The following is a 13559-nucleotide window of genomic DNA, read 5'->3' as shown; positions in this document are numbered from 1 at the left end:
TGAGTCGACGCACCCGGCCCGGTTCAAGTGATTCTTGTGTCTCAGCCACCCGAATAGCTGGGATGACAGGTGGGTGCCACCACACCTAGCTAAATTTTTTGTATGTTTAGTATAGATGGGATTTCGCCGTGTTGACCAGGCTCGTCTTGAACTCCTGAACTCAAGTGATCCACCTGCCTCGGCCTCCTAATTTTTTTATTTTTGTAGAGTCAGGGTTTCTGCTGGTTGCCCAGGCTGGTCTTAAACTCCTGCCTGCCTCTGCGATCAGCCTGCCTCGGCCTCCCAAAGTGTTGGGATTACAGGCGTGAGCCACTGTGCCCGGCCACTCACATAACTATTAAGTGTCAGAACCAGACCCTGGGCAGTGTAGCTCTAAAGCCCACACTCTTACCAAATATACTTCACTTACTGCCTCCCTGATATCAATATTGTAATAACAACGATAGACATGTCATAGTGTCCTAGGAGTGTACAGTGTTCCAGGCATTCTGCTAAGCACTTTTAAATATTTAAAAGAATGTTGGCCAGGCCTGGTGGATCACTTGAGGCCAGGAGTTTGAGATCAGCCTGAGTAACACAGTGAGACCCTGTCTCAAACTTTAAAAAATAATAAAAATTTTTAAAAGAGGAATGTGATAGTCATTAATATTAATAGCAACCCTATTATTAAGCACTTAATGTGTATTCTATGCAGTGGAGATTACCCACATTTTGCAAATGAGGAAACAGGTACAGAAAGGCCTGTGAAGCTTTATCTTGATTTGAGCCTCCATGGTTGGTGAAGAAGATGCCTTGGCTGAGTAGAACACCTGTGAGAGGTTCTGGAGATCTGGGAGGCCCCCATCATCAGTTAGTAGATCCAACCGAACACCATCTATGTCTGCTTTTTAGTAGGCCTCCTATATTAGTGACAGATTGTCCTGGACTGTTGGGCTCTTGGATGAGTGGGCACATAAGGGGTGTTATCTAGGGCTCCCGTGGTCTTGGCGTAAACTTGTACAGCCCCTGGTGATGGAATACATTTGTTTCCCAGGCCAAGATCAAGCAAAAGCTGCGGGAAATTGAAGAGAATCAGAAGCGGATTGAGAAACTGGAGGAATACATCACCACTAGCAAGTATGTAGCTCTGCAACTGTCCCCCTTACTTCCAGGCCTGTTCTTGTGACCCTACCTACCTGCCCATCTTCATGCAGGACCCCCAGAGCCTCTCTGAGCCAGGAGTATTTTCTCACCAGCAGGAGTAACTCCTGTGTGCCCTCACTTTGTAGGCAGTCCCTAGAAGAGCAGAAGAAGCTAGAGGGGGAGCTGACAGAGGAGGTGGAGATGGCCAAGCGGCGTATTGATGAAATCAATAAGGAGCTGAATCAGGTGATGGAGCAGCTAGGGGATGCCCGCATTGACCGCCAGGAGAGCAGCCGCCAGCAGCGAAAGGCAGAGATAATGGAAAGCATCAAGCGCCTTTACCCTGGCTCTGTGGTAAGAGCAGAGGGGGAACTCATTTCCTGAGTACTTACACTCACTGTCACACGATTTTCCCAGCAGCCCTGTGCGGACCAAGTTGCCAATCCCATTTTTATTGTCAGGGGAAATGAGGCTCGGAGAGGTTTAAAAAAGCACCGCTTCTAAGTGGAAGAACTGCAGTTCAAACCCAACTTGTTCTCCTAAGCTCATGTTCTTTTTTTTTTTTTTTTTTTAATTTTTCAACCTGTCATATTAGGCAATCATGTTCTTTTCATCATAACAATTACGTCTTTCTGAAGGGTTTGTCTTGCTATGTCCATGCCTCTGGGAGGGGAATTGGAAAACCAGGAAAGATTTTGGAAGCAGGTGGGGCCATGGGGCTGGAATTACTCTCCCAGGAAGTAGCTCTGTAGTCTTCTCTATGGGCTCCGTTGGCATGTATTGACTGGCCCAGTAGCTTTTAGGGACACCCTGAGCTTTATCAGACCTCTTGATCTTTTGACCTCTTTCACCAAATCCTGAGTTCCCAGGTTCCTTGAATATTATCCCATACCTGGGTTCAGCTTAGTTTGGTTCCACTAATATATCCCTGTCACTTCTCTAGAGGCTCTGCTGGGGAGAGAAGTATGATTAGAGTCAGTCCCTGCCCCCTTAATCTGATAGTTCTTAGAGAACCAGGCTTGGTTTTGGAGACTGCAGGAAGGGAACTGGTAAAAGAGATTGATTGATTGATTGATTTTGAGATGGAGTCTTGCTCCTTCGCCCAGGCTGGAGTGCAGTGGCACAACCTCGGCTCACTGCAATCTCCACCTCCTAGGCTCAAGCGATTCTCCTGCCTTAGCCTCCCAAGTAGCTGGGATTACAGGTGCCCACCACCATGCCCAGCTAATTTTTTTGTGTTTTTAGTAGAGACAGGGTTTCACCATGTTGGCCAGGCTGGTTTTAAACTCCTGACCTCAAGTGATCTGCCCGCCTCAGCCTCCCAAAGTGGTAGGATTACAGGCGTGAGCCACCACGGCCAGCCAGATTTATTTCACTAAGTACTTGTGAAAATTTGAAATAATATATGTAAGATATTTGGCATAGTGCCTGGGTGGCGGTGGTCTGTAAAATGGTAAATGAGGTTTAGAAAGATGATTCTGGATTCAGACACGACTGCCTGAAGTCATTGCTTGGGAGCCATAATAGGCTTTTCCTTTATAGCATGGGGGCTGTGTTCTTCTGTGAGATAGGAAAAAACCGAAGTGTTTTTTCTACTCTCACACCAGCACAACGCTTCACTTCTGACACCAGAAGTGTGGGGGTTTTTCCTTACACACCAAGCAATTCTCCAGCAGATACTAGCTGGGTGACCTATAATTCACTTCAACTCTGACACTATTTATCTGGAGATAGCATCAGATCTCATGGGTTAGGGGCTCAGTCCAAGACTTCAGATGCCAATTGCAAGTCTCAGGTTGTGACTTATGGTTCTGACTGACCTGCTGTAAATTACAGTTCCTGAGAATCCCTCCCTGGGTTCGATTAATTTACTAGTGCGGCTCACAGAACTCAGGAAAATGTTTTACTTATGTTTACCCTTTTATTATGAAGGATATTACAAAGGATGCAGAGAACAGCCAGATGGATGCATAAGGCAGGGTATGGGGGAAGAGGTGTGAAACTTCCATGCCCAATCTGGGCAAGCCACCCTCCAGGTACCCCCACACGGGGGCTTCATTACGTAGGCCTGATTGATCAAATAAATCATCAGCCATCGGTGATCAGTTCAAACTTCAGCCCCTCTCCGCTCCTGAAGGTTGTGGGGGTGGAGCTAAGAGTTGCAAATCTCATCCTGCCTTGGTCTTTCTGGTAACCAGCCCCTATCCAGAAGCTATCTATGGGCCTCTAGCTATAATCATCTCATTAACATACACAATGCTCATTCTTGAGATTCTATGGGTTTTAGGGGTTGTGTGTCGGGAACTTGCGTGTAGAAGACTAAATATATATTTCATAAAACACCACAGTCCACTTTGATCTTCAAACACAGATCCTTTACATCAGAACAATCGTGTAATAAATAGAGGCTGGGGGCCAGCGGATCACTGGAGGTCAGGAGTTCGGGACCAGTTTGGCCAACATAGTGAAACCCCATCTACTAAAAATACAAAAATTAGCCAAGCATGGTGGCGGGCACCTGTAATCTCAGCTACTCAGGAGGCTAAGGCAGGAGAATCACTTGAACCTGGGAGGTGGAGGTTGCAGTAAGCCGATATTACGCCCCTGCACTCCAGCGTGGGCGACAGAGTGAGACTTCGTCTCCAAAAAAAAGTAGAAAGATAACTGGTACATTACTAGAATCCCATTTAGTCATTAATTAATAATTAGTCTAGTCCATGATCATGTCATGAAAATGTTTCCTAGGGTGAGGCCATTCAGGTTTGCAGGCTTTTATTCAATCTTGTTAGGTTCCAAAACGAGGAGTATTCTCAGCAAACATAGCTTCACACTTTCAGGCATCTGGGATAATTGTGCTAAGAGACAATATCATCTCTTGCTCTGAACCTGTTTTGAGGTGTTAATATAATACTGAGTTTCCCTTATTACATAACTCATTTATTCATTTCTTTACCTCCCTTCTCTTACCCAAACTTTTCCACCGTTGGAAGGGACATTAGGATTGGCCACTGTGCTGATCTAGAGTGCACACAGCAAGCTAGTCTGCAATTGCCTCCTCCTCAGTCCATACAGTCCCATTCAGTTAAGGTAGGGTTACTTGGGTACAGAACTAGTGGGCTGTCTTTTTTGTTTGTTTTGAGACAGGGTCTCATTATGTTACCCAGGCTGGTCTTGAACTCCTGGACTTAAGTGATCCTCCCACTGCAACCTCCCAAGTAGCTAGGATTACAAACACACACCACCATGCTTGGTATTGGGTTATCTTAACCACTAGGCAATACAGTTGCGTTCACTTCCTGATACAGATTCTAGTCTGTCCCCCTTTCCACACTGGGAATTAGGATTCCTGAGCCAGCTCCCAAAAGCTTCATACTTCAGTTTTCCCTTCCTACTTTACTCAGTACGGCCGCCTCATTGACCTGTGCCAGCCCACACAAAAGAAGTATCAGATTGCTGTAACCAAGGTTTTGGGCAAGAACATGGATGCCATTATTGTGGACTCGGAGAAGACAGGCCGGGACTGTATTCAGTATATCAAGGAGCAGCGTGGGGAGCCTGAGACCTTCTTGCCTCTTGACTACCTGGAGGTGAGGCTTGTTGGGGATTGGGTCAGGCCAGTGTTCAAGGGCCCCTCTTCTAGTACTCCCTGTTTGTGTTCTGCCACTGACTGAGCTTCTCCCCACAGGTGAAGCCTACAGATGAAAAACTCCGGGAGCTGAAGGGGGCCAAGCTAGTGATTGATGTGATTCGCTATGAGCCACCTCACATCAAAAAGGCCCTGCAGTATGCTTGTGGCAATGCCCTTGTCTGTGACAACGTGGAGGATGCCCGCCGCATTGCCTTTGGAGGCCACCAGCGCCACAAGGTGTGGATTCTCTTGCCCAGGTTGAAGCTGGACAGGCTCAGTACTGGAGATTCATTTGTTCAGCTTCTCCCCCTCTTCTCTTTTCCCCCTGCTGTGTGTAGACAGTGGCACTGGATGGAACCCTATTCCAGAAGTCAGGAGTGATCTCTGGTGGGGCCAGTGACCTGAAGGCCAAGGCGCGGCGCTGGGATGAGAAAGCAGTAGACAAGTTGAAAGAGAAGAAGGAGCGCTTGACAGAGGAGCTGAAAGTAAGCCACAGGCAGTGCTGTTTTTAGCAGTGGGAGTCCTAAGCCTAGGTCAACCACCGCCTTACCACCTAGCCCTTCTTTCTTGTTCCCTTCAGGAGCAGATGAAGGCAAAACGGAAAGAGGCAGAGCTGCGTCAGGTGCAGTCTCAGGCCCATGGACTGCAGATGCGGCTCAAGTACTCCCAAAGTGACCTAGAACAGACCAAGACACGACATCTAGCCCTGAATCTGCAGGTGGGGCCTGGCCTTCAGCCCTGTTCTCCAAAGGCCATCCACACATTCCTGGCCTAGGTTTCTCTGAGGGTGGGGAACTTGTTTCACTTCCCTGTCTCCTCCCAGCCTGCCGCAGGAAGCCAAGTATAGCATGGAGTCAGACAGCCAGTGATTCAGAGCTTGGCTCTGCCTTGAGTATGACATTAGGCAAGTAATTTCACCTCTCAGTGTCAACCTTCACATCTTAATCTGTGAAATGCAAGTTAAGATAATACCTACTCAGCCGGGCACGGTGTATCATCTGAGATCAGGAGTTGGAGACCAGCCTGGCCAACATGGTGAAACCCTGTCTCTACTACAAATATAAAAAATTAGCTGGGCATGGTGGCAGGCGCCTGTAATCCCAGCTACTTGGGAGGCTGAGGCAGGAAAATTGCTTTAACCTGAGAGGTGGAGGTTGCAGTGAGCCAAGATCGCACCATTTTACTCCAGCCTGGGTGACAGAGCGAGACTCTGTCTCAAAATAAATAAATAAATGATACCTACTAAATAGGGTCATTATTGAATGAGTTAACATGTAAAGTGCTTAAGACTGCTATGTGTTCAGTTTATGTTAGGTGCTATTGTTAGCATAATTTGTTCATTCAGCAAATTTGGATTTTTGAAAGTGAGCTGTGGGCATTTCAGTCCCTGCTTGTGGTAGTGGTGGGGTGGGGTGCGGTACTGTTCTAGGTATATTAATTTTTTTTTATTATTATTATCGAGTACTTCCCCAGACCACCCTGGAGGTCTTATATGTAGTGTGTGTATTTATATATCTTTTTCTAAACTCAAAAACCCTAAACTGAATTCTGAAACAACTCTGCCCCCAGGGGTTATAGATCAAAGATTGGGACCTATACCTAATGATGTTTACCGTGTGCCCAGCCCTGTGGATTGAAGCTGGCTGAACTGGATGCCAGGGACGAAGCCATGTGATGGCTTCTGTGCAACATCATGGAGACTTGACTAGGGCAGTAGTGCTAAGCCAGGTTCTCTCAGATGTGGAGAGCTAGCCCTTCCTGACTGTGGGACCAATGCAGTCAAGGTAGCTTTTCCTCCAAGGAGCCTGGTCTGTTTTGTTCTCTCAACCCATTGCCTGTAGGAAAAATCCAAGCTGGAGAGTGAGCTAGCCAACTTTGGGCCTCGCATTAATGACATCAAGAGGATCATTCAGAGCCGAGAGAGGGAGATGAAAGACTTGAAGGAGAAGATGAACCAGGTTGGTAGGGTGTGGGCCATGCCAGCGTGTGCATCAGGGCAGGACTGGGACTGAAAGCAGGACAGACTAAAAGGGCCGATGCCCTCCCTGGCTTCTCTTCTCAGGTAGAGGATGAGGTGTTTGAAGAGTTTTGTCGGGAGATTGGTGTGCGCAACATTCGGGAGTTTGAAGAAGAGAAGGTGAAACGGCAGAATGAAATCGCCAAGAAGCGGTAGGTGGGAGAATTGGTAGAAGAGATTGGGATGCCCTTGAGCCTCTAACCTGACATTCTTGGAAAACCAGATGCTGTCATAGGCAAGGGTCAGCTCTTAGAACTATGTGAGTTTATGTAGGTAGGCCTTAAAGAACAGAAATCAGGAGGGCAGTATGGCATAGTTATAGTGGTTAAGAGTGCTAACTCTAAACTTGATTTCCTGGATTCCTGGATTACAGCCCCAGCTCTACAACTCGTTATCTTTGGCAGTGACTTGACTTCTGTAAGCTGCAGTATCTGCAGTATGGTATAATGATACCTATCTCATGGCATTGTTGGGAGGATCAGGTGAAATAATTTCTTTTTTTAAGATTACCTGTTTTACTTTTTTTTTTCCTGAGACAGGGTCTCACCCTGTTGCTGAGACTGGAGTGCAGTGGCAACCTTGACCTTCCCAGGCTCAGGTGGTCCTCCCACCTCAGCCTCCTGAGTAGCTGGGACTACAGATGTTTGCCACCACACACGGCTAATTTTTGTTTTTCTGGTTTTTTGTTGTTGTTGTAGAGATGGGGTTTTGCCATGTTGCTCAGACTGGTCTGGAACTCGGGCTCAAGTGATCCTCCTGCCTCAGCCTCCCAAAGTGCTTGGATTACAGGTGTGAGCCATAGTGCCAGCCTTTTTTTTTTTCTCAAGATGGAGTCTCGCTCTGTCGCCCAGGCTGGAGTACAGTGGCACGATCTCGGCTCACTGCAATCTCCACCTCCCAGGTTCACGCAGTTCTCCTGCCTCAGCCTCCTGAGTAGCTGGGACTACAGGTGCACTCCACCATGCCCGGCTAATTTTTTGTATTTTTAGTAGAGATGGGGTTTCACCATGCTGGCCAGACTGGTCTCGAACTCCTGACGTTGTGATCCGCCCACCTTGGCCTCCCAAAGTGCTGGGATTACAGGCATGAGCCACCACACCTGGCCCCAACCCCCACCTGGCCTTTTTTTTTTTTTTTTACCTTTTTAAAAGGTATTTAGCAGCTTACATAGCATCTACTAAGAGCAAGAAATAGTAGCTTTTGTTGTTATTATCATAATGGGCAATGTGAGGTGGAGGGAGGCGGGAGATTAAATTCTTGGTTGAAACAATAGCCAGAAGAAAATAATCTTCTCGTTTTTCCTCACTTTAGTTGAGTTTCCAAACCTTTGTTGAGTACCTGCCTTGTGCCAGGTTGTCTTGTGCTAGGTATTGGAAGGGAGACAAGGGAGATGGAGGTAAGACAGATGAACACAACACAGTCTTTGCTGAAGGACGTCATCCCTTTTAACCTGGGCTTCAGTTAGCAGTTTAGCGCTTTGCCCATACAGTAAATATTCATTGCTGTCCTACCTTAAGCTAGTCTCAAGGGATACAGAATTGAATGTGACTTTTGTTTCTTTCCTCAAGAAACTATAGAGTACTGGGGGAAACATCAATTTGAGGATAGTGTGATCAATGGTATAATTATGGTAGATACAAAATACTGAAGAAATTTTCAAGGAACTGCAAATCAACAACAGGAAAAATAAAATCAATGACAAGAAACCCAATAGAAATGTGGCAAAGTACTTACGATATCTAATGCAATGAAAAAAGTTAAAAAAACAAAAGTGGCAAAGAATATAGATAGGCTTTCATGGAGAGAGAAGTTCAAGTGGCTAATGACCATAGGACTTGAGGTCTAACCTCTTAATCAGAGAAATGCAAATTAAAAAGTCTAACAGTATTTGGTGGAAATCTATAGATGTCCTGTGTAGTATGTGGGGAAAAAAAAAAAATATATATATATATATATATAAAACCTATGGGTATATATCCCAGAGAGAATCTTGCCGTAGGGTCCCAAAGAGACACACATTCAGTGTTATTCATCTTGGCGTAACTTGTAGTAGTGCGACATTGGTGGCAATGTGGATGGCTATTACTGGGGGAAGCATAAGTCAAATGAATATATAGACTGGAGTACTATGTAGGAGTTCACAGCAAGAACTAGATTTGTGGGCAGTAGTGGATAACTTATAAACCGGATATTGACCAGAAAAAAGAATAAAGTTTATAACACAGTAGATTTGTGTAAATTTTAGGTCTAAGACATTTTACAAGGATATGCATTTTTAAGGAATGCATGTGTATATGTCACTTGTGTATGTTCACAGTAGGGAAGGTAATGGGAATGGAAATTGGGGATTGAAACAAAGAGGACAAGGGAAGAGTCTTGCCCAGGCAGTGATGATAAGTGTGTTATGAACTGTGGGATATGATTAACTCGCTTCTGCACCTGAAGTCTAAAAACGGAGGACCCCAACAAAGTGTAATAGAAACTAGGAACCTGCTCAGAACCATCAGGAAAGGTTTTACAAAACAGGGAGTGATGACTGGAGACCTGAAGAGTGAGTAGGATTTAGCCAGCCAGGCAGCAACAGTAAAAGGGAATTCCAGGCAGAGAGAACAGCATGCTTGGAGGTATGAGAGAGCATGCCTTGTTCTGAATACTAAGTAATTTTTAATGTCTGGAGCATAAAAGCAGGGTCAGGAAGAAGGCGGGGAGTGGTGGAGAGGTCAGCAGGGGCCGGATCACAGAGGCCTTTATGAGTCATACTTAGGAGATTGGACATAAAATTGCATAGCTCAAAATTATAGAGTTAGTTAAATTTCATTTGGATTATAGTGGCTAATAGGTTTAAGCTGCTAGCATGACATCTGGCAGCATCTATCACACCATATTGGGAGTTGGAGAGGGCAATTGGAAGTTAGTCCTGCCTGGCCTGCCAGTGCCTGTGTATGCTGGTTGCATACTCTTGAGTTTCTGAAGAGATGGAGAGGAGGACAATAGCAGGAATCCAGTATTTTCTGCATGTTTTTGTACTACCCAAGTTCTGCCCTTTAAGAGGTTTTGGGACTTTGGGGCAGAAGTTGGGATGCTGTAATTGAAGCCCTTGGACAAAAGTAAGCTGAGTACAGTCAATATACCTGGTGATAATGGCAACTAAAATTAATTGAGTAGTTATCGTGGACCTGGTGTGGTTCTAAGGACTTTATACATATTAACTCATTTAAAAATCTCCCAATAACCCTAAGGTAAGTACTATTATTATGTCCATTTTGCAGATGGGGAAACAGGCCTGGAGAGTATAACCAACTTGCCTGAATCACACTACTAGTAAGTGGCAGAGTTGAGATGCCAATCTTCTTAATCCACTACATTATATTGCAGTGGTGGTATACTAGAAAGAGCTCGAGTTTTGGTGTTAAATCTGGGTTTCAGTCTCACATGTGCCATTTACTAGCTGTGTGGCCTTGGGCAAGGTCTTTTACCTCTTGGCCTAAGTTTTCCTCATTTGTAAAATTAGGATAATAATGCCTACTTGCAGAGCTGTTGATTAGAGGATTAGAGATAATATATGTAAAGTACATAGAAGCTTAATAAATAGGAATTACCATAGCTGGTGGATTCAGATGGACTCTTTTATGCTTCCTTGTAGGAACTTGGAGGGCGCTAGGGTCTCCAGTGTTTAAAGGGGGATAAATAAGGTTTGGCCGAATCTTCCCTGCCTTATACCATGTCTACAGGGCTAGGCTGAGGAACTTATTTCTTCAGCTTCAGGGGACCGTTTTATGTGCATATGGATGGATGAAGCAGGTTGTGACTAAAAATCAGTAACTCTTGGTCCCTGAGCCCTGGGTCTGGTTTCCCTTTCTTCCCATAGTTGGATTTTGTGCATTGGTTATCTCTGGCTGATGAGATTATGAGTGATTCTCCCCCCACTTTTATACACAGTTTGGAGTTTGAGAATCAGAAGACTCGCTTGGGCATTCAGTTGGATTTTGAAAAGAACCAACTGAAGGAGGACCAGGATAAAGTACACATGTGGGAGCAGACAGTGAAAAAAGATGAAAATGAGATAGAAAAGCTCAAAAAGGTAAGGAAGGAAAGAATTAAAAGACAGACTAACAACTGGGAGGAAAAATGGGAAGAAATATGACAGAAAGATAATGTCCACAACTTAGAAATTTCTCATCTAAACCAATAAGAAAAATACCAAGACCTAAACGGGAAAAATGGATAAGTGTCACAGACAGTTCAAGAAGACTTTCAAGTAGTCCCTAAACACATACAAATAATTTAGTCTTACTAAAGAAATGCAAATTAGGCCAGGCGCGGTGGCTCAAGCCTGTAATCCCAGCACTTTGGGAGGCCGAGACGGGCGGATCACAAGGTCAGGAGATCAAGACCATCCTGGCTAACACGGTGAAACCCCGTCTCTACTAAAATACAAAAAACTAGCTGGGCGAGATGGCGGGCGCCTGTAGTCCCAGCTACTCGGGAGGCTGAGGCAGGAGAATGGCGTGAACCCGGGAGACGGAGCTTGCAGTGAGCTGAGATCCAGCCACTCTGCACTACAGCCTGGGCGACAGAGCGAGACTCCATCTCAAAAAAAAAAAAAAAATGCAAATTAAAGCAACAGTCAGATGCAATGTATTTTCTAGTATATCACGGAAAATGTAAAAACAAAGGACACAATGCTTAAATACCAGCCATGGTATAGGAGACCAGTATTCTTTTTTTTTTGAGATGGGGTCTTGCTCTGTTGCCCAGGCTGGAGTGCAGTAACACCATCTCAGCTACTGCAACCTCCGCCTCCTGGGTTCAACCGATTCTCCTGCCTCAGCCTCCCGAGCATTTGGGACTACAGGTGCATGCCACCAAGCCCAGTTAATTTTTGTATTTTTAGTAGAGATGGGGTTTCACCATATTGGCCAGGCTGGTCTCGAACTCCTGACCTCGTGATCCACCCGCCTCAGCCTCTCAAAGTGCTGAGATTACAAGCATGAGCCACCGTGCCTGGCCAGAAGACCAGTATTCTTAACGTAATGTGGCACCATCCTTCAAGAAGCTTCACAATGCATTTATACCCTGTAACTCAGTAATACCTGAGGAGATCATCCAAAATGCTGGCAAGGCTTTATGCGAACACTTTGATGTTTTTAACAAGCATTATTTATAGTTCCAAATTGGAAACTACTCAGTGCCCCTTGGAAAGTGGGAATTTAGCAAATCATGCAACATTTGTAAAATTATTTATGTAGTGTCTTCAAACTTTAGTAATACACAGACCCTTTTTAAAGGAAAAGTAGTCCCTAAGATTGCCATTGTTGCCTTAAATCCGTGATGTTACTTACGTATATACAAATATATATACTTGGAACACTTAACCAAGTGCTAAGACTAAGTTAAAAATTAAATACTAGCAAAATGAGCAAAATTTAGATTGACCATGTAAATTCAGTGCAACAAATGATGATGTTTTGCTGAAACCTAGTCACTTCACAGTGTGACTGTGCTACTGACTGCTACAGCTCAGTTCTTTTGAGCTTAGCATGCCTGTGCCACCATGTATTGTGTGATGACTCAATTTTCTCACACTCTTTCTCTTTAAACTACTATGAAGCCTTTGTTCCTTACATCATTCCCTCCTCAGGTGATTTGGCCTTCACTTGGTTTGAACTTACTGTTTGACTTTCGTCTGCCTATGTTTGTTGCTTGTTTGTGTGTTTTCTTCATTAACCCCTGATGATTAAAGTAGTTCTCTTTGGTGTCTGAAATTTTTTTTTTTTTTTTGAGACACCATTTTCCTTTTTCCCCCAGGCTAGAGTGCAGTGGCTTGGTCTCGGCTCACTGCAAGCTCCGCCTCCCGGGTTTACGCCGTTCTCCTGCCTCAGCCTCCCGAGTTGCTGGGACTACAGGCGCCCGCCACCTCGCCCGGCTAATTTTTTGTATTTTTTTTAGTAGAGACGGGGTTTACCGTGTTAGCCAGGATGGTCTCGATCTCCTGACCTCATGATCCGCCCGTCTCGGCCTCCCAGACTGCTGGGATTACAGGCTTGAGCTACTGTGCCCAGCCTATTATTTTTTTTTTTTGAGACAGGGTCTCACCCTGTCGTCCAGTTTGGTGTGCAGTGGCACGATCTCAGCTCACTGCAACCTCCGCCTCCCGGGCTCAAGTGATCCTCCCACCTCAGCCTCTCAAGTAGCTGGGACCACAGGCGTGCACTACCACACCCAGCTAATTTTTGTATTTTTTGTAGAGACGGGGTTTTGCCTTGTTGTCCAGGCTGGTCTCGAACTCCTGGGCTCAAGCAGTCTGCCTACCTTGGCTTCCCAAAGTGCTGGAATCACAAGTGTAAGCCACTCCACCAGGCCCCCTTTATGTGACTTAGGATCAAAATGAAAACAAAAATTTTCCTTTTTAAAAATCAGAACATTATACATAAGGCTACGATCCCCTTTGGCTGATCCTAGTCCCCTTCCTCTTGCCAGAGGTGATTCTTCCAGACCCTTTAAGGATTTACTTAAATACTTGTATATTTACGTATGTGTATTCATAGAAAATGCACAGTATTGTTTGTGTGGGTTTTTTTTTAAAAAAAAAACAAATGTTACTATACTGTACATGACAGAAAGTTTTGATGTAGAAAAAAATGCTCAAATATAACATTTAGTCAGAATACAGAGTTTTAATTACAATCCAGTCCCAACTATGTAAAGCTGTCTGTAAATAATGCTGAGAGAAAATGTGCTAGAATGTTAATTGATTATCTAACTGATGAGATTGTGAGTGATTCCCCCCTT

General features: G+C 44.9%; 1 protein-coding gene across 2 annotated transcripts in view; it reads left to right on the top strand.

Moving 5' to 3' along the window:
- SMC1A (structural maintenance of chromosomes 1A) overlaps positions 1-13559 on the top strand; it is a 46377-nt gene that overhangs the window by 12237 nt on the left and 20581 nt on the right. For both annotated transcript variants that reach the window (XM_011946566.1, XM_011946565.1), the window contains 9 exons: positions 1034-1116; positions 1269-1476; positions 4524-4709; positions 4808-4987; positions 5089-5235; positions 5331-5468; positions 6592-6708; positions 6813-6919; positions 10707-10848. In XM_011946566.1, the coding sequence (XP_011801956.1) occupies positions 1034-1116; positions 1269-1476; positions 4524-4709; positions 4808-4987; positions 5089-5235; positions 5331-5468; positions 6592-6708; positions 6813-6919; positions 10707-10848 (1308 nt within the window). The remainder of the gene's footprint in view (positions 1-1033; positions 1117-1268; positions 1477-4523; positions 4710-4807; positions 4988-5088; positions 5236-5330; positions 5469-6591; positions 6709-6812; positions 6920-10706; positions 10849-13559) is intronic.

Source organism: Colobus angolensis, unplaced genomic scaffold (assembly GCF_000951035.1).
Source record: "Colobus angolensis palliatus isolate OR3802 unplaced genomic scaffold, Cang.pa_1.0 Scaffold250, whole genome shotgun sequence".
Lineage (NCBI taxonomy): Eukaryota > Metazoa > Chordata > Mammalia > Primates > Cercopithecidae > Colobus > Colobus angolensis.
Note: the sequence above shows the minus strand (reverse complement) of the source record. Positions and strands in the feature narration are given on the sequence as shown.